Below are 23,014 nucleotides of genomic sequence, written 5' to 3'. Positions count from 1 at the left end.
AGGGCTTAATGGGGTTTTGCCTTTAAAGCCAGTCCTTAAAAGGTGTGGACATCATTTTTAATTGTTAAATTTATTAAGCAATATTATTGACTGTTTGTAGTTTAAATAATGCTTTTGTAATGTTATGTGGTTGTCTGAAGAGGGTTTTCACGTTAAAGCGCTAACCATCACTTTCTACCATCTCTTTCTTGGATTAAAGTTTTATGTTTTTAGCCTGGTGGTCTGCTGACTTTCTTTTTGACCATTCATACACGCCCAAATGATCTTTCTGGGGACCTTGTAATATGCTTTCTCAAAGTCAAGGAATGCCCAGTTGGACTTTTTTCTCATCTCTAGCTTCTTCTCAACTGTCTCACTGCAAACATCTGGCCATTTCTGCTGCATCCTGATCTGAATTTGAACTACTCATCTCCCATCTTACTTTCCACTACTGTACAGAGCTTCTCATGCAGCATGATAGGAGTTTGATATCTCTAGACTGCCCACACTTGTGAATGCCCCCTTTCTTTCTTGCACACAAATGTTAGAATACTTAATCACCAGTGATCTAGGATACACATTTTTGTTTCTTTCATTGTATCCTGTGTCTGAGGCAGTATAGCTAAGGTGGGGTTTTCTTCATCCAGACGCTGCTGGAAGTACTCCTTCCATCTACTTTTGATGTCCTGTGCACTGATGAAGGTTGTTATTAGCGTCTCTTAAGAAGGGTGTCTGATGATTATCTTCTTTATGTTTCTGTCTTTGCTTTGCAACCTGGTAGAGTTTTTGTGTCATCTGCTAAGTCTATTTCCAGAAGTTGGTAGAGTGTCTATGGTACCTTGCGCTTTGCTATTACAGTTGCACTCTTAGCCTCTTTGTTAGCCAACTTCTATTCCTTCTCACACTGGTCTATCATTTTTATCTCTCACTTTTTCCTGTAGTCCTTCTTTTGATGACTTCATGGAATCTGCATTCCACCACAAGCTTTCCTTATGTACCTTATTTCCATACCTGGCTTGTCTGCATATCTGTTCAATAGTCCGCCCACATGCTGATTTCAGGTGCTGTTATTCTTCAATGCTGCGTGTTTTCTCCTCTTCTGCTAGAACCTTAAGTACTTCCTTGAAATCTTGTGCCATCTCTTCAATCAGCTTCCATGTCTTCAGCCTAGTCTCTCTAGTGTGTTCAGCTGTGCAAGTGATAATGGCTAAAACACATGAGACTTTGAAATATGTGTTGCCGTGTGCTAATGTCTAATGCCCATTTTGAGCAGTCCATATACTGCACCACACAAGTTGCACTGTTTTTTCATGCTATGGCCAACATCATACCTGTCAACCTCTTAGTGCAAGAAATCCTAAAATAAAGCCTAAAATAACAGGGACAAAGGCTCAAAAATAGGGACAGACTTTAAATATTATTCTTATAAACTTAAAAAAGTTGCTAGAGTACTAGGATTTGTGTTAGGATGCATTTTCTGCAGTATAAGTATGAATCAAATATAAAACTGAAATGCATGCCATTATTTAATGGATTCAATCTTCAGTGATTTGCCAGAAAAACACAAAACGTAAGAGAAACAGACCAAAATATGTGGCAAAAATCTGGACATTCTTCAAAAATCTGAACAGTTGAGAGGTATGCCAACAGTGGGTTTCTGTATTAGTGTATAACACAGAGTTAATGGTATCTACAAGGATTAGTGTGTACCAGAATTAGCAGGTTTCCTTATGCTAATCAGTGCTGTAACATATGCATGGAAGGACCGTAACTTGCCCGTCTCTTTCTCTTTCATTATCTCTGTCACTGGAGATTCTGTCATCATGATGACGTGGGTTGTGCTGATGTTTATTTATTTTTTTTATACTTGTTAAACTGACACACCTTCCCCAGTTCTATCATGCTTAGGATAGAAGAGATGACAGTTGTAGTAAACCTAGGTTTTCCACCTTGACATACTCACATCAGTAATTTTAAGGTGGTGCCTTTTTTTGAAGTATTCATGTAATTAATGTCCCAAGACATCTGCAATAGCTGGAAAGGCCGCATAAATTCTCACTAAAAGAATCACAGGCCTAAAGCAGATGCCCTATGCTGACCATCTAAAAAAACTCCAGCTATACTCTGTGGCATATCATCTACTCAGAGGCGATCTCTGCTTAACATACAAGGCCATATCAAACCATGAGCTGTTGGACATGCTCCACTTAAAGAAATCCCTCAGAGCAACATGCTCCAGGGATCTAAACCTTGTCATCACAATGAACAAAACATGTTGGATGGATAGTTTCCTGACCCAGAGACTCCCCATACTCTGGAATAGACTGCCCATACATGTCAAGAAGAGTGCCTCCTTGGCCCTCTTCAAAATGAACCATGACGATTGGATGGGAGATAGGAAATTCACCCCAGGGATCACATCAGTTGTCCTGATAGACAGGGGTCCAGGGAAGTAAATATTGTGGGAAGAAATATTCAGGGAATTGTTATGGTTAGGCTTGTATAGGCCCTCGGGCTGATAGCCTAGTACCAACCTATGAACCTATGAACCTATAAGGTGAACAGGTTATGCAGTTTCAGGAATGCATGGCAATGAGCATCTTTTTGAAGATGTTTCAGTTATTTAGAATGATAAACATGAAGGAATATAAGACCTCATTGACGGATTGATGGTAGAATAAGATTGTAAACCTGAATACTATGCTCTGGGCATGCAAGTCATATGTCATCTCCCCTCCATACATGCAATCTGCTTTATCCATTCTAAAGTTTTACACAGCACTGCTGTACTGATCCATACACCCAGCAAAAAGCATGAACATCTCTGCACTATTCCCACCTCCAACAAAAAAACTACCAAAATGGCTTTATTGCTCAATATACTCCTACAAAGCAATAAATGATGGCTACTGTTCAAGACATCAAAGCAGACAGCAGTTTCAAAACTAGTCCTGTACTATTAGAAATAATGATGGCATTCAGGCCTCCATTCACACTTGGTATGTGTTAAAATATTTTTTTTAAGTAGCTCTAGCTGCTTATAACAATCTCCAAGGCAATATCTGTAATACAGACTACCAACTGACTTTCAAGAAAATGCTCAAAGGCAATCTGTTCAAAGAAAGTTAATGTAGGTGCAATAAAGACAAGGGTTAACACAATCATATACTAGTTATTCGGTTCCACTGTAATGGTTGCTCCATTCTAAAACTTGTAGGTTTAGTATGTTTTCATACTATCTTTGGACAACAAAAGTAATGCAAGTATAGTTATTCCACCTTTCCTTTTCTGAAATTATAAAACATTCACTTGCTGATTCCTAGTTAGACTAGAGTACAGTAACATCTTGCAGTGCTGCGAGTTGTGCAATATATTTGTATACATCTTATTTATAATAATGTTAACATAGTATAGTTAAGCATTATTAATATATACATTCTAGTAAATGTATAATGTTTTACTAATTCACTGTCACACCTTGGCTATGTTTTGTACATGCAGTCTTTGTTAAATGTCTTTATGGCAATATTTTTTTTCTTTGTATTGCTTAGTGCATTTATTACTTCCTATTATCTTTGCCATTGTAGCCTAGGTCATATCAGAAAAGGGTCCTGGGAGCAGTTTACTTTCCTGTTAAAGTATATTAGAAAAAAGGGAGGGGGCGAACATGACATAAATAATTATGAAATTAATAAAGGACTTTTTAGTTCTGCAGAAGGCATTGTAAGTAGCAAACAGGCTTACTTTTCAGTTCTTTCCAGCAGTAGTTGTCACCTGAACATGATACAGATCAGATAACTTACTGCAGTGAGAGTTTTCACACCTCAGGATGAGAGTGTGTGTGGGGGGGGTCTGTCAATTCCTCTAAAACTACAAAAAAAAATCCATTTACAAAAGCCTACTTTCTTTTGCTGGAAGCAGGTAACAGCTATTTATACCATAGGACAAGTTATGACAGATACATAAATGAGGCTCAGTCAGGGAAACAGAAGTAGCTCTGTTACAGAAGGTGGGTTAGATGTATGTGTTTCACAGTCCTGCCATTCTGTCTTAATGGCATGAGAAAACAGTACCACTTCCTTAAGTCTAGCATGACTCATGCAAAGAAGATGTGAAATGTATCCTGGGAAGAAGGAATAAAAGCAAGAAAACAAGATCATGTTACCAAGACAGGCCATATCAGCCGCCATTTTATGGGAAACACATTAAAATCATAAAATAAGTACTTGGAGTGATTTTGAAGCATTAAAATACATTAAAAAACATTTGCAATGAAAAAAACACAATTTTGAATTACAAGGTGGCGTTTTCATTTAAATCAGTTTTTGAAAACAGAACAGTGTAAGCTATCCCCACAGGAGTTTGGGGGTGGCTCATCCTATACTGATCTATGCATTCACATGTGTGGTCCCGGGTTTTCCCTCCCAGCAAATTTCAACGCCTGTAGTACAACTCCTCCTGTATATGAAATGCAGTACTGCAGGCAATCTGGCTTCCCACTATGTATTACCTGCAGTACTAGTTACACATACAGGTGAAGCTCCCATATTGCCAAAAAAGCCCATTCAGTTCGATGGATATTTTTTTTTATTCCAGCACTAATCTAGTCAATGTATAACACACAAGCATACTTTACTGTAGGCTATCATTCCAGTGAGTCATATACCCTAGTTTTCTTCCTAACAGTGATCATATTATGATAACTGTTTAATAGTTTCATATCTAGGTTATTGCACTGTATACCAAGGCTTCTTAAATTTACTAGAAATCTAATCCTGTTCCATTTCTCTTTTGTTACTTTTTATTTAAATATAAATGCATGTAACTATTTATTGATTTATAGTCTTGTTTCCTGACTGATGGCCTGCACTCCAGTCTGTGTCACTGCATGTGCTGCAGTCTGCTAGTGTACAGAAACCATGCCAATCCATCACAAGCTGTTCATTCCCCCCCATTGCATCATCAAAATGCAGAGTCACATGATTCAGGATCAGGAAGTCTGGTAGCTGCTCAGCATACAGAAAGTAAAAACACAAGTTTAAACTTAACAACTATACCTGTAAGCTGTACTACAAGTGGCCATCCCTTCATGGTGACACTTTCTGATTCAGAGACTGGCCCTGCCATAGTGATTTTCCCCAGAAAGAAGAATGATCAAGAAGAGAGGTCCCAGCAGCCATGGTAAAGGGTAATGGGGTAATCCAATGGAGTAACGAATGTTAGTTATCCAGGTGTTCCCAATGAAGTGCCTGCAGCTACCAGTTTACACTGCCAAATGATTCAGAGAATTGCTTGGCTATATAAATTACCATGGCTGGAGGAACGGTTTAACTAATATAGAAAGGCTGCAGTCACCCATTGCTTGGCTATATAAATTACCATGGCTGGATGAGCGGTTTAACTAACATAGAAAGGCTGCAGTCACCCATTGCTTGGCTACATAAATTACCATGGCTGGATGAGCGGTTTAACTAATATAGAAAGGCTGCAGTCGCCCATTGCTTGGCTACATAAATTACCATGGCTGGATGAACGGTTTAACTAATATAGAAAGGCTGCAGTCACCCATTGCTTGGCTACATAAATTACCATGGCTGGATGAACGGTTTAACTAATATAGAAAGGCTGCAGTCACCCATTGCTTGGCTACATAAATTACCATGGCTGGATGAATGGTTTAACTAATATAGAAAGGCTGCAGTCACCCATTGCTTGGCTACATAAATTACCATGGCTGGATGAACGGTCTAACTAATATAGAAAGGCTGCAGTCACCCATTGCTTGGCTACATAAATTACCATGGCTGGATGAACGGTCTAACTAATATAGAAAGGCTGCAGTCACCCATTGCTTGGCTACATAAATTACCATGGCTCGATGAACGGTTTAACTAATATAGAAAGGCTGCAGTCAGCCATTTCCTTCCATAGATAAAGTCATTGTACAGGTAAGTGCAATACAGTTCAGCAGAGACAAAAGGGTATAGGTGTGAAGGTGTATATATGTATACATGTTTGCAGGGGTATGAAAGGAGTAGACCTGTGTATGTATGTGTGTGTGTGTGTGTGTGTGTGTGTGTGTGTGTGTGTGTGTGTGTGTGTGTGTGTGTGTCTCTGAGCATGTATGGGTGAATGGGTGAGTATGTCCATGAGTCCAATCAAGCGTGGGTGTGTGTGGTGTGTATTATGAGTGGATCTCATTGAGTTTGTGTGTATGTGTGTGTCTGTGTGTATCTGTCTCACTGAGCATGCATGCACATGAATGGATGAATGTGTCCATAAGTCAATTGGCCAAGTCAGAGATGGCTAAAAAAGAAATTTAAAGGAGTTGAGTGATGTTTGACATTTGCTCTTCTCTGGGATTTTCACTCCTTTTTTGGTATGTCGACATTCTGCATTTTGTGTGCTGACATTTCAGTGGCATCGCTCATCCTTCTCTAACACAAGACAAGCAGAGGCAGAGAGTTTCTTCCAGATGCTTTAATACATAGAAACACATCAGGATGGATGGCAGCATCACAAACGAATGAACTAGTTAACAGACAGACCTTACATACATGCATACATACATACATACATACATGCGTGCGTACATCTCAACAGCTTACTACAAAATGGCAGTCTAGCTTGCACGTGCTCAGTATTTATACACTTGTGCAAGCCTTGGATAGCTTCTTAAAGGTGCATATACACACACATTAATCTACAAATAGGGAGTCAAATTAGAGTAATATTCTCAGTACAAGGGAATGAGCAAGTTCACTGGGCAACATTTGGTAAGTTCTACATACTTCTGGACAGTTGAGGGGGGGGGTATGGTATATGAACCAAAGTGATGGCTGGGACACCAGAGGATACAACTGCCATAACCTGCTTTTAGCACAAGCAAAAACTCCCAATGCAGATATGTGCAAATTAATCAATACTGAGATGTTCATCATTGTGGCTAAACTGAATGTGAATCACTTTTTTTCTGCTGTAGAGTAAATTGACTTACCTGCAGTAGGCACTTTATGTGACCACAGGTCATTCTCTGAATCATAGGAATAATTGCAGTGAAGAAACTAAAGTAAAAACTATACATTTCAGATGCAGAAAGCCCACTTTACATAATGATAGCATAATTACTGTAAGCAAAAATAGTAAGAAAAATACTTTTGCCCATGATCTTTAAAAGGACGAGTAATGTTTTGTACATTCTTATTTATTATTTGTTGTAATTGTATGTTGTGTTGGTAGCCTTTTGACTTGAGTAGTAGACTCGTATCCTGTTTACTAACTGATGCAGCATTACTGGATTTTAAAGTACATGCAGTTTGCTGAAAAAAAGTGAATCTATTCAACTTGTGGACACAAGGGGGAGACAAATGCCTTTATAGTCTGATACGGCATGTTTTCATACTATTTGCAGCTCAAATGATTTGCTTTGTGACAGAAAATGAATGTTATGATGAGGCACTGATATGATTTACTATAGATATATATATATATATATATATATATATATATATATATATATATATATATATATATATATATATATCATCATCATCATCATCATCTTCTTTCACCTGTTCCCGTTAGGGGTCGCCACAGCTGATCATCTGTTTCCATTTCTTCCTGTCCTCTGCATCATGCTCTTTCACACCAACCGCCTGCATGTCCTCTCTCACCACATCCATAAACCTCATCTTAGGCCTTCCTCTTTTCCTCTTACCTGGCAGCTCCATCCCTAGCATCCTTTTCCCAATATACCCAGCATCCCTCCTCAGTACATGTCCAAACCAATGCAATCTCGCCTCTCTTGCTTTGTCTCCAAACTGTCCAACCTGAGCAGACCCTCTAATATACTGATTCCTAATCCTGTCCATCCTAGTCACACCCAGTGCAAATCTTAACATCTTTACCTCTGCCACATCCAGCTCTGATTCCTGCCTTTTCAACAATGCTACCATCTCCAACCCATATAACATAGCTGGTCTCACTACCCTCTTGTAGACCTTCCCTTTCACTCTTATTGGTACCCGTCTGTCACAAGTCACTCCTGACACTCTTCTCCACCCATTCCACCCTGCCTGTACTCTCTTCTTCACCTGTCTTCCACACTCACCATTACTCTGAACTGTTGATCCCAAGTACTTAAACTCATCCACCTTTACCAGATCTACTCCCTGCATCCTCACCATTCCTCTACCCTCCCTCTCATTTACACACATATATTCTGTTTTAGCCCTGCTGACCTTCATTCCTCTCCTCTGTAAAGCATATCTCCAGCTCTCCAGGGTCTCTTCAACCTGGTCCCTACTCTCGCTACATATCACAATGTCATCTGCAAACATCATAGTCCACGGGGCCTCCTGTCTAATCTCATCTGTCAACCTGTCCATCACCACTGCAAATAAGAAAGGGCTCAGAGCTGATCCTTGATGTAAACCCACCTCCACCTTAAACGTATCTGTCACTCCCACCACAGTCCTCACCAATGTCACACTACCCTTGTACATATCCTGTACCACTCTTACATACTTCTCTGCCACTCCCGACTTCCTCATACAGTACCACAACTCCTCTCTAGGCACCCTGTCATATGCTTTCTCTAAGTCCACAAAGACACAATGCAACTTCTTCTGACCTCTGTATTTCTCCAACAACACTCTCAGAGCAAATATTGCATCTTTAGTGCTCTTTCCTGGCATGAAACCATACTGCTGATCACTAATCATCACCTCTCTTCTTAACTTAGCTTCCACTACTCTTTCCCATAACTTCAAGCTGTGACTGATCAATTTTATCCCTCTGTAGTTACTGCAGCTCTGTACATCACCCTTATTCTTAAAGATAGGTACCAAAACACTTTTTCTCCACTCATCAGGCATCCTCTGACTTTCCAAAATTTCATTAAACAATCTGGTTAAAAATTCCACTGCCATTTCTCCTAAGCACCGCCATGCTTTCACTGGTATGTCATCTGGGCGAACAGCCTTTCCATTCTTCATCCTCTTCATAGCTGTCCTTACTTCCTCCTTGCTAATCTGCTTCACTTCCTGATTCATTATCCCCACATCATCCAACCTTCTCTCTCTCTCATTCTCTTCATTCATCAGCCCTTCAAAGTACTCTTTCCATCTACTCAACACACTCTCCTCACTTGTGAGTATGTTTCTCTCACTGTCCTTTATCACCCTCACCTGCTGCACATCTTTCCCAGCTCTATCCCTCTGTCTAGCCAATCGGTACAGGTCCTTTTCTCCCTCTTTAGTGTCCAATCTCTTATACAACTCTCTATACGCCTTATCCTTAGCCTTCGCCACCTCTCTCTTTGCCATGCGCCTCATCTCCTTATACTCATGTCTACTTTCTTCATCTCTTTGACAATCCCACTTCTTCTTCGCCAGCCTCTTCCTCTGTATACTCTCCTGTACTTCCTCATTCCACAACCATGTCTCCTTGTCCTCCTTCCTCTGTCTAGATGTCACACCAAGCACCTTCCTAGCAGTCTCCCTTACTAGCTCTGCTGTAGTTACCCAGCTATTTGGTAACTCTTCATTGCCTCCCAGTGCCTGTCTTAACTCTTCCCTGAACTCCACCTCACAATCACCCTTTTTAACTTCCACCATTTAATCCTTGGCACTGCTTTCACACTTCTCCTCTGCTTCTTGATCACCAACATCATCCTGCAGACCACCATTCTATGCTGCTTAACTACACATTCCCCAGTCACCACTTTACAGTCTCCAATCTCCTTCAGACTGGCCCTCCTACATAGGATATAATCCACCTGTGTGCATCTTCCTCCACTCTTGTACATCACCCTATTCTCCTCCCTCTTGTTAAAATACATATTCACCACAGCCATGTCCATCCTTTTCACAAAATCCACAATCATCTGACCTTCTGCATTCCTTTCCTTAACACCATACCTACCCATCACTTCCTCATCCCCTCTGTTCACTTCACCAACATGCCCATTGAAGTCCGCTCCAATCACTAGTCTCTCACCCTTGGGTACACTCACCACCACTTCATCCAACTCACTCCAAAATTTTTCTTTCTCATCCATCGCACACCCAACTTGTGGAGCATATGCACTAACAACATTCATCATTACACCATCAATGTCAAGCTTCATAAACATCACTCTATCAGACACTCTCTTCACCTCCAAAACACTCTTGGCATACTGTTCCGTTAGGATAACCCCTACCCCATTTCTTCTGCCATCCACACCATGATAGAACAATTTGAACCTGCCTCCTATACACCTGGCCTTACTTCCCTACCATCTGGTCTCTTGCACGCACAGTATATCAACCTTCCTTCTCTCCATCACATCAGATAGCTCTCTCCCTATACCAGTCATACTGCCAACATTCAAAGTTCCTACCCTCAGTACTACACTCCTAACCTTCCTCCTCTCTTCCTGCCTTTGGGCATGCCTTCCCCCTCTCCTTCTTCTTCTTCGGCCAACAGTAGCCCAATTTCTGCCAGCACCCTGTTGGCTAACAGTACTGGTGGCGGTCGTTGTTAACCTGGACCTCATTTTTTTTTACTATTTTTTATGTTGGGTGGTTGGATACAATTTTTGGAGATAGAAATATGAATAACATCTTATGATAAATAATATGATTTGTTGTATCAGATTAAATTCTGATTTATGTAACTTTTGGAATATCTGTAACAGTTAGTTATATTTGACTAATAGAATCACTAAAATGATTTTGATTGTTATGCTAATGTTTATGAGGTATACTATTTACGTTTGTTTAAGGAATGGATGAATAGGATTGATATAGATGCAGGTTATGTAGTGAAAGAGATTTACTGTCTCCTGTGATGATAACAGAGCCTGAATTAACTGATCAGAATATGCACTTATCTGTGTGCTAATTGGTGACAGATATGTATGGATGTTATAAAAACATAAAAAAGACTACAGAAACACATTTATAACACACTGCCACACAAACATGCACAACTCTTATCTCCGACTCTAACCCTAACTCTCACACATACACAAACACTCTCACCCCCTCCAAACCTGACTCACCTGTCTCTATGAAACCTGCTCATGATAGTTTGGCCTTTTGGCTATTTGTATATTCAGTTTAAAGCAATACCCCTAGAACATGTCGACCAAACGGACTTTGGATGAAATGCAGATAACCCATTTGCTGTTGTTACATTTTTGGCCCCATGAAGAGTATCAATCCTAAAATTAGCTTTGGTGTTTATATTATTTTTGTTAAACTAAATTGGGATTTTTGATCATATTTCCATGTTTGAGACCCACTGCATTCAAAAAAGGACTGATGTTGGTAAAGTGTTGTTTGGTCTTTAAAAACATAGCCTACATTTTTTGATTATACAGAGGCTAAATGCCACTAGTAAACACTAGGCATGGCAATAATTTAATTTGGAAACTATCCTTATATAAATACTTAGTTTTCTAAGGATAATGAGTTTGTAGTGAGTAAAGTATTACCACTATTAAAAGTCACCTATACACTTAACTGTATTTATCACCTTTGATCTAAGAAATTCCATGCAAAAATAATTTGTATAACTAAATTGGCATAAGCCTTTCAATTTGTTACTTTAGGCTTTTCATACAACACAGTGATACTGCAAGTTACTCCTATAAAATGAGCACAGACCATTTATTTGCAGTCTTTAATTTTTTGCAGTGGGAGGCTTTTTCCACCCTCTGCATCATTTTACAGCCCTCCCCCCTGCCTTATGTCCATTGCTGGCACTATCAGCCACTTCCTAACCCCTGGGACTTCCTCCAGCTGAGCAAGGGCTGATGTAGATCTTAACAATGCCTTGGGGGTCTGGCCATCTAATGCCACCATGTTTTTTTTCCATTTATGACCTACTCCATTTCTCTGGTAACATCCAAGAGTTAGGCATGAAATGTAATGTAATGTAACTGGTTCCACTGAAGGCGAATTGCCGAGGTATCAGGACGGATGTATTAAATGGATTATCTTTTTCATCCTATTACTTGACTGCTTCTTATTTTTGGTGTTTTCTGAATGTAATGGGAACATCCAGTGCATTGCCCCACCTCTGCAGCAGATCAGCCATTGTGCTCACCGTTTTCACCCTTTTGGACTATACTTCCCAAATGCAATGTCCTAAACCTCCACCAGGGATCACAGGACATGCTACAGAACTGCACTCTCACCAGGGATGGTAATACCCCATCCCTTCCTCCCTCCTTCCAGATGGTCTGTTAGTCACCTGAGGCACTAATCAAACCAGGTCATCCAGGGCTTTATCCCTCTATGTCACTGGAGCAACCTTCAACGCTCTTAAATAATGGGCTAGCAATTTTGAAGAACAGTAACAGCCGGTACCACTGTTTTCAGTATGATTTATGGAGTTCTGTTTATTTTCCACTATATCTGGCCTCTGACTTCTGAAGTTGTGTTTTTTTCTGTATGAAGTAGTAATGATGAAGCAAAATGTCTCATTGCCATTTGTGCTTGCTTTTTGAACTGTGGGTGCATTTTGACTATATCATTTTCTACAGTAGAATACCATAGACAGGCAGTGAACATACTTCATTTCTGCAGGGTTTCTCCTTTCTTCCTGGTAGTGTGACAGAAACATTATTATGTTTAACTAAAGTAGTTGTGAGGACAAAGTCTCACCTGCATATAGAGTGAATTCTTTGTTTTCTATTTAACCACGTCTGCATGTACTTTATTATTTTTTTATTTTTTATTTATTTCATATATTTTGAAAACCCACTCATATGACCCTATTGATAGGAGTTGCTTAATACCCTGGACTAAATGCTATAAAGTAATGAAAGGAGGTGTAGGTATGATTTATAGGGACATGTGGGAGTCTAAAGCAATGACTGTGCTTGGACAGATTTGAACCAGATGGAAAAGACAGCAGGAAATCTCTTTGGCTACCATGATATGGCACTAAGTTCTAGAATGAAAAGATGGACCACATTTTGGGGCAAACAAATGTGTTTCTTATCAAGTCGGTATATATATATATATATATATATATATATATATATATATATATATATATATATATATATATACACAGAGAGAGATGCATACATATATACATTTTGATATAATTAACCAAGTTCACTTGGTGCATTTTGTCATATTTAAATCATCTAGTTTGCAGGAAGTGTACTGTCCATTGAAATTTTCATAAAGGATCCTAGGTTGATAAATACATAAATAGATTCATAGAGAGAGAGCTAGATAGATAGATAGATAGATAGATAGATAGATAGATAGATAGATAGATAGACAGATAGATTAGAGGTGGAAGTACAGGTGTATGTATTCTTTGACATTCTGATAATAGATGTCAGACCAGAGTGTAAAAATGTGAAATAGATATCAAATGCAAGCTAGTAACTCGGATACACATCTTAGAGGTCATTTTGGATTTGACATAATACGTATGACATTTGCCAGATATACATGTAGTTTTAGTAGGCTACACTGAAATGCACAGAATATATACTGATTATTTTTTGCACTGCTATTATTTAATATCCTATTTTAAACAACATATTTAGAAATTTATTTTCAAAATATTAACTTTGAATTGTTTGTGAGTGTACTTAATTTCATTAAAATATAGTATGAAATTAATCAAAATATTAACTTTAAATTGTACTTATTTGCATAATTTCATTAAAATATAGTATGAAATTAATCAAAATATTAACTTTAAATTGTACTTATTTGCATTAAAATATAGTATGAAATTAAGAGTTATAAACAGTTTATTGCTTAAAAGTGAGATTAACATTTGCTTGGTTTCCTAGGAACAATAACATCATGGGTGGTAATATTCATCCTACCAATAAACAGTGCCTTAAACCCAATACTTTATACACTCACAACCAGCTTCTTCAGGGGAAAGTTGAAGCAGATGTTTTCTCGGCAACACAGAAAAGGCACTAACAAAAGCAGGAAGAGTTTGTCATCTCTCATGTGGTCAGACAGTTCCTCAAGGAGATCATCGTCACTTCAAATGGGATTTTTGCAAAGGGCATCTCTGGGGGAGAATGTAGTACATTCAAGGTAGGGTTAATGATAATAGTGTTGTATGTGTTAAGACTTTTCAGTCTGGACTTTCACATAAGAACAAGCCTGGACATTGCCTTGAACAACTAATCTCTTAATGCTGTTCTACAGACTCTTTCAGCATTGTGGCATCCCTGCTTTGTGCAAGAACCAAATTCATCAAACTGTGCCAAACTTTTGTCACATGCTAATACTAGAAAGGGCATTAATAACATGAAGTGATCACCCAGTCATGGTCTGTCAATCAGAAAACATTTTATTTCTGTGTTCACCTTCATGGAGCTACATCAAAGAAATGTCTCCATTTTGCTGCTTTTCACGTCGGGGAATATCTATGTCATGAAAAAGACTATGGTCACACTGTTTGTCTTTTATGAATATGCCACTTATGTAAATACATTATTTCTTTGTACAGTCTTTGAATAATTTACTGTTCCCTTCTGAGATCTCGCACACACATGCATACATACCTAAGGTTAGACAACGGTCATTGTTAATGTCTGAGTAATTTTATTTATAAATATTTGAGAAGTCATTGCTTACAATATCAAACAAGATGTTTTGCTATGTCTGTTCTACTTTTCAAATAAGCTTCACTGAGGATTATGTGAACATATATTTTAAAAAGTTTTTAATAAAATGTTTCATGAAATTAAAAGAAACCAGCACATTACTATAAAATGCAGATTATTTTATTGTATTTATGTTTTGCTGAATGCATTAGTCACACTAGGCTTATTGCTTACATTCAGAGGAAACCTGACTGTATTGAACTGAGGAAGTTTGCCCAAAATACAAGGAAATTGTGCTACTCTTTGGCAGAGGGCATTAAGAATTGTACTTATACTGAAGTAAGGAGGAAGGAAGAAACATGCATGTATTTGAAAAATGAGGAATTGTGTCAGCAGAAACTGAATTTAATTTGGCATTTTGTTCACAGAGTTGAATACCATATGCTACTGATGATGCACTGATTAAAATATTCAAAGAAGCAGATGTCCAGAGTGAAAATAACAAAGCCTAAGGGTTACAGTGGATGAAAAGGAAGAAGTTGTCATTTTCACAATGGATAATGCATGAATCTCCTCATGGTGGATAAGCGGGGAGCCAGTGGGTAAAGGGCAAATATTGTTTGAGTGAGAATGGAATTAAGACCACGGACAGAGGTTGACATTAAGTAGAATAATCCCCAACTAACATACCCTCCCATAACTATTAGCTGCCTCCTTATTAACAGACTACCAAGGTACTTGTGGACAAAACTGGGTTGGGTTGTGTGGCTAGGCTTATAAACACCCTCGTGGTCATTAGCCTAGTCAAACTTATGAACCTATCAACCATTAGGAGGATGATAAAGATTGTATCATGGTAAATTGTGTACATTATTATACTTTAAGGCTTGTAGATGTCAGAATTACTCAAATATATCATGTAGAAGAGTTGCAGAGTTTGTTGAAACAAAAACTGAAATGGTCAAAATGGGTTGATGAATGTTTTGGCATAATATTTGTTTTCTAAGGCTTTGAGTATCATTTTTATGCTACCAGGGAGATGTGTTGTTGGATGTAGTTTGCAACGGTTTTGCACTAAGCATGGTTTCTATGTATGCATTTGCAGCAACCATGACTAGGAAGGAACTGTTAGAGAGTCTAAAGTTATTTGTAATTGTAGATGTGAATACAGTAGGGACAGGGAATTTGAAATGCTAGCTTTTAATAATACTACTAGTAATAATAATAAAATGCAATTGATGTGAAGGAATGAAGATGTTCAAGGGGAAGCCTATGGTTAAGTAATGAAATTATTTTAACTTTTAAGCATGGTCAGATTATTTCAGATGATACATGATTTTTCAGTCAGTTTTAAGGAAGTAAAAAATTGTTCTCTTAGGTGGCAATTTCAGATCACGCAGCAGTATGTAGTGAGCTTACGTAAAACAATCATACATTCATGATATGTAAGGGATGAAATGGACTTGTTATTTGACTGCACGTGAGTGTTTTTTGTTAGAAGTGAAACTTATGTAAAAGAAGGCCATGGATGTAAGACAGTTTTGTAAATTATGGGATGAGTGATGAATAAACTGGAAAAGGAAGCATACAGTGATGTAGACAGATGTAAAGAAATGATATGGGGATTGCAGGCATTTGATATATGCTTTATGTTCTATTAAAGTAATGCACAGTAGGAAAGTTAAGGAAATATAAAAGGAAAACATGGAAAAAAAGTAACAATTTGTGAAGATTTTGCTGGAAGAAAGCTGTACATCATTTGTTGGGTAAAAAGGAGAAAAGAATCATTGATGAGCAGTTGGAAAGATGACAGAGTATGCCACTTGTGGCAAAAATTCATGAATATATAACAGGCATACATATTAGTATAGTGGGGGTGAAAAAAATTTAGAACAGTGGAAAATGAATAATTTAACAAAGGACAAAAAGTGTTGAATAGATAAGGGTGCTAGTTTGGGAAATATAGATTAAGCATTTAGTAAGGATTGACTAGATTCTGCAACCTGAATATTATAAATTGATGCCAGGAGGACAAAAATGGGTTTATTAGAGTAATGAATGAGTAGTGTGTAAAAGAAATGGTGCTGTCAAAAGGGTTAGGCATAGTGTTAAGGTAGATTTGGAAAAAAGGTGGTCAAAATAATTTTGACAACTGGAGACCAATAAGTCAAAATCATTATGAAATCATAAAAAAACATCACGGTAAAGAAGTTAATTAGTATAGATTGTAAATGGAGTCAAAAACTGAGATGGGGACGATTTTGTGAATGTACTCTTTTGGGTGTCAAAAAATGTATAAATGTACAAACTATTGCCCTTAAAAATGGATATGATGGAAGATAAATAGAGATGGATAAAGGCTTAAAGCACGTTTGCCCACTAAATGGGTAACTATTTGTTTACTAATGACTAGAGTAGTGACACAAGTAAATGTGAGAGTATTATAGGGAAGATGTGAAAAATAAATGAATTTGTGAGTACCTTATATTTATATCTATATAAATGACACAATATGTATTATCAAAAATAAAACAACAGATTAAGGACATATAAACCTTATTCAGAAGGAAATAAAGGTGGTAGGTTGAATTTAATAAAAAAGGGGAAAGATTATGGAAATGTTGAAAACACGGGAGATGTATAGTTTAATAAAGGAGAAACTGAAGTATCAGGTAATTGTTTTATTGGAAGCTAGTATGTAGTTCACAGTCAAGAGTTAGAACTGAGAACTGTAAAGGAGATTCAGAAAATGTGGTCATCTTTTAAGGTGTTATTTGAAAAGCGTGTGTACTTGCTTAGAACAGTAATGTTAAACTTGTTTAATTATTGGGCAGCTAGATATAGTTCATTTTGCAGTTAGAAAAATGCTTTTTTTGTCCTGGGGATTGAGTTTGACTCTAGTAAAAAAGTATTTTTTAATAAAAAAGGAATGATACAGTTAATAAATCCATTTTATTTTTTGCTTCATTACATTTGCATTTTGTGCTGAAAGAAAAAAATATGATGAGGCATCTTTTAAGTATAATGTTGAGAATAAGTATAAAACATTATGGGAAATGATGGATAAAGGAAAAGGAAGTTTACATTATGCATATTCCAAAGGATTTGATAACAAGAGTGTACACTTTGTGCTACTCCAACACATTTAGTTTGTGTTTGCACGACAAGCATTAGTGCTCACTGATTATGCAAGCTGCTAAGCAATTCTACATGTTAAGCAGCACATGTTTATGGCAAGAATAACTGCTAGCAGCCATGCTGAGGTACACAGAGTTTTGAGCACGCAATATAAACAACAGGTTATAAATAAGCTTATGCTTATTGTGAACACATGAAGACAGCATGATACAAGGCTAGGGCAAGCTTAAATAGGAAACTGTGTTGATATAACCAGAGATTACTGTGCAAACAAAATATTCCCTACTTATATACTGCCTCTGTGTTCTTCACTAACGGTAACCTCCTTGACTGTATTTTAAACTCAGTATACTGTATGATAAACGTGCATACTGTTCCTGCACGTATCTTAAATGTAATGTCAACTTAAACTCTGTAAATAGACTCTGTGCTTTTACTGTTTCCAACTTAAAATGTTAATATTTTGTTTTTTTGTATTTTACTTATACAATTTCATTGTACATTTGTGGAGCTTTTCTCCCTGGGTCTCTGCTGAAAAATGGTTATCAGCTCAGCCAGACTAACCCGGTCACCAAATGTAAAATAAATAATAAATAACATGTCATGCCTGAATGGTAAAAAGTGTAACTGTCCATAGAAGGTATGCATGTATGGATGGATGTACAGCAATCCAGAAGAACCTGACATTTACACAACTGTCACTTTGAGCAGCATATCAGCAGAAAAGTGTGCTGCTAGCTATAGGTGCATGTAAGTAAGTATAACAGATGTGAGATGGAGTTATTAGAAAAAAGAGAGGCCCACTCCTGTGAGATGTACATGAATCAAGGCAAATCTCATGTGTAGTCACTCATGTGGTGACAGGTTTCTGTACGTAGGAGTGTCAGTATACACCTATGTATATGATGTCCACCTTTGTGATAAGAAGATCCAGAAATGTATAGGTAGCACACAAAAGACTTAGGGAAATGCCACCATTATTGGATAACACCATCAGCTACAGGCAAATGTATCAAATGCCATGTAAACATTAATTGACTATAATACATTTTTAGGAGTATAAGCAGTGATTGTGTGTGTGTGTGTGTGTGTGTGTGTGTGTGTGTGTGTGTGTGTGTGTGTGTGTGTGTGTGTGTCCTTCCTGCAGCAAGTGCAACACAACACATGTCGATATACAAAATACTGGTACACTACACCTCTGATTGCAGTATAGCATCATGTTGCACATCAAATATTGCCCTGAAGTGTGTATTGTAGCACATATTAGTATTTGCTGTATGACAGTATACAACCATAGCTTACAAGCAGGTACAGCATTAATGGCAATGATTAACTGAATTGTAAAAAATTCACAATTACACATGTAAGAGCTGTAAGGTGGCCTGTAACAAATATTGACATCCTCCACAACAAGGTCACTACTTTTGTTGTGTGAATATTGGTGGAGCCAAGCCAATGGAGGGCAAGACTGTGAAGTTTTAAAATATAAAAACTAATGACTATAAGTATCACATAACACTGATTAGTTTATGTGCTTTGTGCTAAACAATGTATACCTAATACATCATTATACTGGGCATGCTCACAAGTAAGTAGTAATGAATGCAGCAACATCAACTGCCCATGACAAAACTATAAGAAAGTACCAAAACACAGGTCCAGTCACACTTTGTGAACACTTAGCAGCCTGGCATACATCATGAACAGATGAATACACATTTTTTGTCTTTAAACCTCTATATTGTGTACAGAATAATTAAAAGATATGTAAATGTTTCCATGAAGTCATAGAATAAACAGCATTATTCTTGTGAAGCTAATTAAGGCCCGTGTACATTCCCTAATATACTTACTAGTTATACCTTGCCAAACTCAGGTACCTGACTACCAACCTCCACAATCTACAGAGCTGTGTATTAACTGCTTCTGCTATAGGAGAGTTAATGTCCCTGGATCAAAAAGGACACACTTCAAGGTCTGAACTAAGCAATAGTTTTGGTGTTCATGTTTCTTCTAAAACTCCTTTTAAGAGATCCCAGGGTTTAATGAATACCTATGTTAACACAACTGTGAGTTAGCCATATGGCCATTTGCTGTTGAAGCCACTCTTGTCCATCTGTATGTATGTGCACATACACCTTAAAAGATCTGAACACCTGCCTCTGCAACTGCACATGATACAGATGTCAGTCTTAACTACATGTACCATGGGGAGCTGTTACCTCAGGATACACAGAACACATTTTTGAATGAGATGACCTCATCAACAAGCTGACAGACCTGTCTCAGCTAAAAGATGTCAGGGGCATGTTGCACAAGGCATTGTTGCATTTTGATACAATCACTATATGTTGACATTTGCTGGATTCAAACATCTGCCCTCTTCCAGTATAAATGATTCTGCTGACCAGAACTGTAAATATCACATCTGTAGGTGAAGCCATTCCTACATAGTATTACATATACACACACATACACTAGGTATGCATGAGTTGATTAGAACCACCTACATTTCTACACCTCATTGTTTCAACTGCAAGTGCCACAAGAGAAGTCTGACTGCTAGTGTGCGATATTGCACATTTGGGAGGCTATTGTCACTGTGCTGCAGAGCATATAGTGTGCAGAACATAATTGTATTAAAAGGAAAGTGTTTTGACAAGCAGACATGACAGCAATGTGTCAATCAAAAGTAATGATATCCTGATTAAATAACTCATATATCCTTTAATTTGTGGGTATTATTGTAGTGAGTGAGATGTACTGATTCTATCGTTGATGGATTATAACCACAATTGTCAAACAATGGACTGATTAGCAGTCATTTCTAACTGTTCATCTCATGATCATTGTATGCAATTATTTATTGATTGCTATGTCACTATCAGTATTGTATAGTGCATACACAATGTTTGATGTAAATACAAAGCTCACATGTGAAACAGATGAAAGACCACCACTTGCAGCTATGTTTGCAACTGTCCAGCAGCACTGTACATAATGTGCAATTATAATGGTTGTTGTGCAAACATAATTGTGACAATGTAATGTTTTGAAGCAAGCACATTGAAATCACCATATATTGAGTACAGCAAGCCTTTACAACATACACAATGAATGTAATCCACTAAGGCAAAGTATTAATGCATGAGTAGTTATTGCTGGTGGTGTTTCACTTACACGTAGAATTAACAGTGGTCTGTGGTGCTCCATGCAAACCTTTGCACAACAAAGAAGTGCAATTGTAGAAACAGATCTGAATCTGAGCCCTTTCTGAAGAGATGTGTTTCAGGTTACTACTGCTGGATTAACATATCTCTCCATAAGCTAACAGGGTAAAATATAATGACAGATGATAACCTTCATCATGTTAGAGCTGATGCTGGATTCAAACACCTGGTACTCTACATCAAGAGTCTGTAGACGTGATCAGCTGGTCACACCACAAAGGAAGGCAAATGGGAGATGTAAAATACATACATTTGAGGGGACAATGAAATCAGTACGATGCAAGAGAATATGTGCACTGCATGCTAAATAATGACAAAAGAAACATCCTGTATGGTTGACATTAAACCCTATAGCTGTTCAGCCATCTCCACATAGTGCTTTCAGTCTTGCTTTCAACAGCGGGACAGAGATAAGCACAGTAGCATGAAGGGTAGCAGACTAATACATCCAAAGGCATAAACTATCCAGTGTTTGCTACAAGACATGAATGGGCATTTACCGTAACTTGCAATTACTGCTCGATGCCATGTATCTTGGAAATACAAAGAATGAAGAAACTGAAGGTGGGGAAGACAGAGAGATAAGGAGAGGGACATAAAAACAGTTCTGGTTATGTGCCATGCTCTGTACAATAAACTGTTCACAATCAAGACGCAAGCAGGGTTAGGACGGTAGGAACATGATTAAGACATAAGCAGGATAATGGTGGGTAAGAACATATGTAACCACCATTTTAAATAAATTATTAATATGAAAAAACAGTAAATATTGTTTGCTGTGTTCTTAGATTCAAACTCTTGATACTTAATGTAAAATAGTGAATAAACCTGAACATTATCTGAGAAGAGCACACAGGGAGTCTACCATACTTAAGTAAAATCTCACATTTGAAGGGACAGTAACAAAATATTGTAGCAAGGAAGGATGGAGGAACTGGTTTTCATCACAGTAGAGACAATTGTCACATCCCATAAAGTGTACATTACACCCTGAGACCTAATAAACATGAAACATTAAATGTTTTGCACTTTACTGCCATTAGCCTGTATCTCCACAGCGCAGTAAGGCTAAGCACATTTGCGCAGAGATAACAGTAGCAATGCTGCTGAAGGTAAAATTTTCGGGTCTATATCAAAACATCGAAGTTTTAAAACTTTGAATGTTCTAATATCGACCCTATTCAGCGAATGCTGACAATACTGAACATGCAGAACAGCAAATTTTTTCCCAGGGAAAAAAATTTGCTGTTCTGACACACATACACACAACACAAGCACACCAAACAAACAGCAATCCACACACATACACTTAAAATCCTACATCTAACCCTACACTAAACTGTACAAACACTACTATCTATCCACTCACCTTAACCCAAACCCTAACCCTAAGGTCCATCACTATCACACACTCACCTCACCCATGCCCTAACTCTAACTCTCCTACCCCACCCTAACTCTCACGTCCACACAATTGCACACTTACATGACACGTGCCCTAACCCTAACTCACCTAACCCATGCCCTAACCCTCACATCCACACAATCGCACACTTACCTGATCCCGACCCATAACTTTCCACCGCAGTGCTGAAAATAGCAAAACCACAGAAACGGCCAACCGAAGTCCTTCCCTAGGAAGAAATTTGGTGTTCCGCAGCTTCGCTATTTTCAGTGTTCGCTGAATAGAGGTTGATATTAGAACATTCGAAGTTTTAAAACTTTGATGTTCTAATATAGACCCAAAATCTTCAGTTTGTACCTTAGGATGTGAAACAGTATTTACCAGCACTGACCATCATTGCACAATACCAAGCATCATGCAAGTGCTGAGGAAAAAAATTGAAGGGTAATTTCATGGGCCATCTTTGGCCATGTGTGTTGTGTGTAATTCTTTTTTTTTTTTGACCAGATTAAATAAACGTGAAAAAGGGTTAATAGGACAGTGGTGAAAATGATGGGCAAGCAGAGGATAGGACACTGTGTGAAGAATATAGGAATGCAGTGGGACAGAACCATAGCTATCCACTTTTTCACAAGATAAATGTAGAGTTGTAAAATACTTTGATGAATTTGGTCA

At 37.9% G+C, this 23,014-nt stretch overlaps 1 protein-coding gene across 1 annotated transcript in view; it reads left to right on the top strand.

The window, feature by feature from the left end:
• Nucleotides 1-18,024, top strand: part of RXFP2 (relaxin family peptide receptor 2) — a 1,960,183-nt gene extending 1,942,159 nt beyond the window's left edge. The window contains exon 18 of the mRNA XM_044073236.1: nucleotides 13,793-18,024. Within this exon, the coding sequence (XP_043929171.1) occupies nucleotides 13,793-14,055 (263 nt within the window). The 3' untranslated portion in view covers nucleotides 14,056-18,024. The remainder of the gene's footprint in view (nucleotides 1-13,792) is intronic.
• The last annotated feature ends 4,990 nt before the right edge of the window (nucleotides 18,025-23,014 follow it).

The sequence above is a fragment of the Protopterus annectens genome, chromosome 5.part1 (assembly GCF_019279795.1).
Source record: "Protopterus annectens isolate FY-2018-M chromosome 5.part1, PAN1.0, whole genome shotgun sequence".
NCBI lineage: Eukaryota > Metazoa > Chordata > Ceratodontiformes > Protopteridae > Protopterus > Protopterus annectens.
The sequence above is the reverse complement of the archived record's forward strand: the minus strand, read 5'-3'. Positions and strand labels throughout refer to the sequence as shown.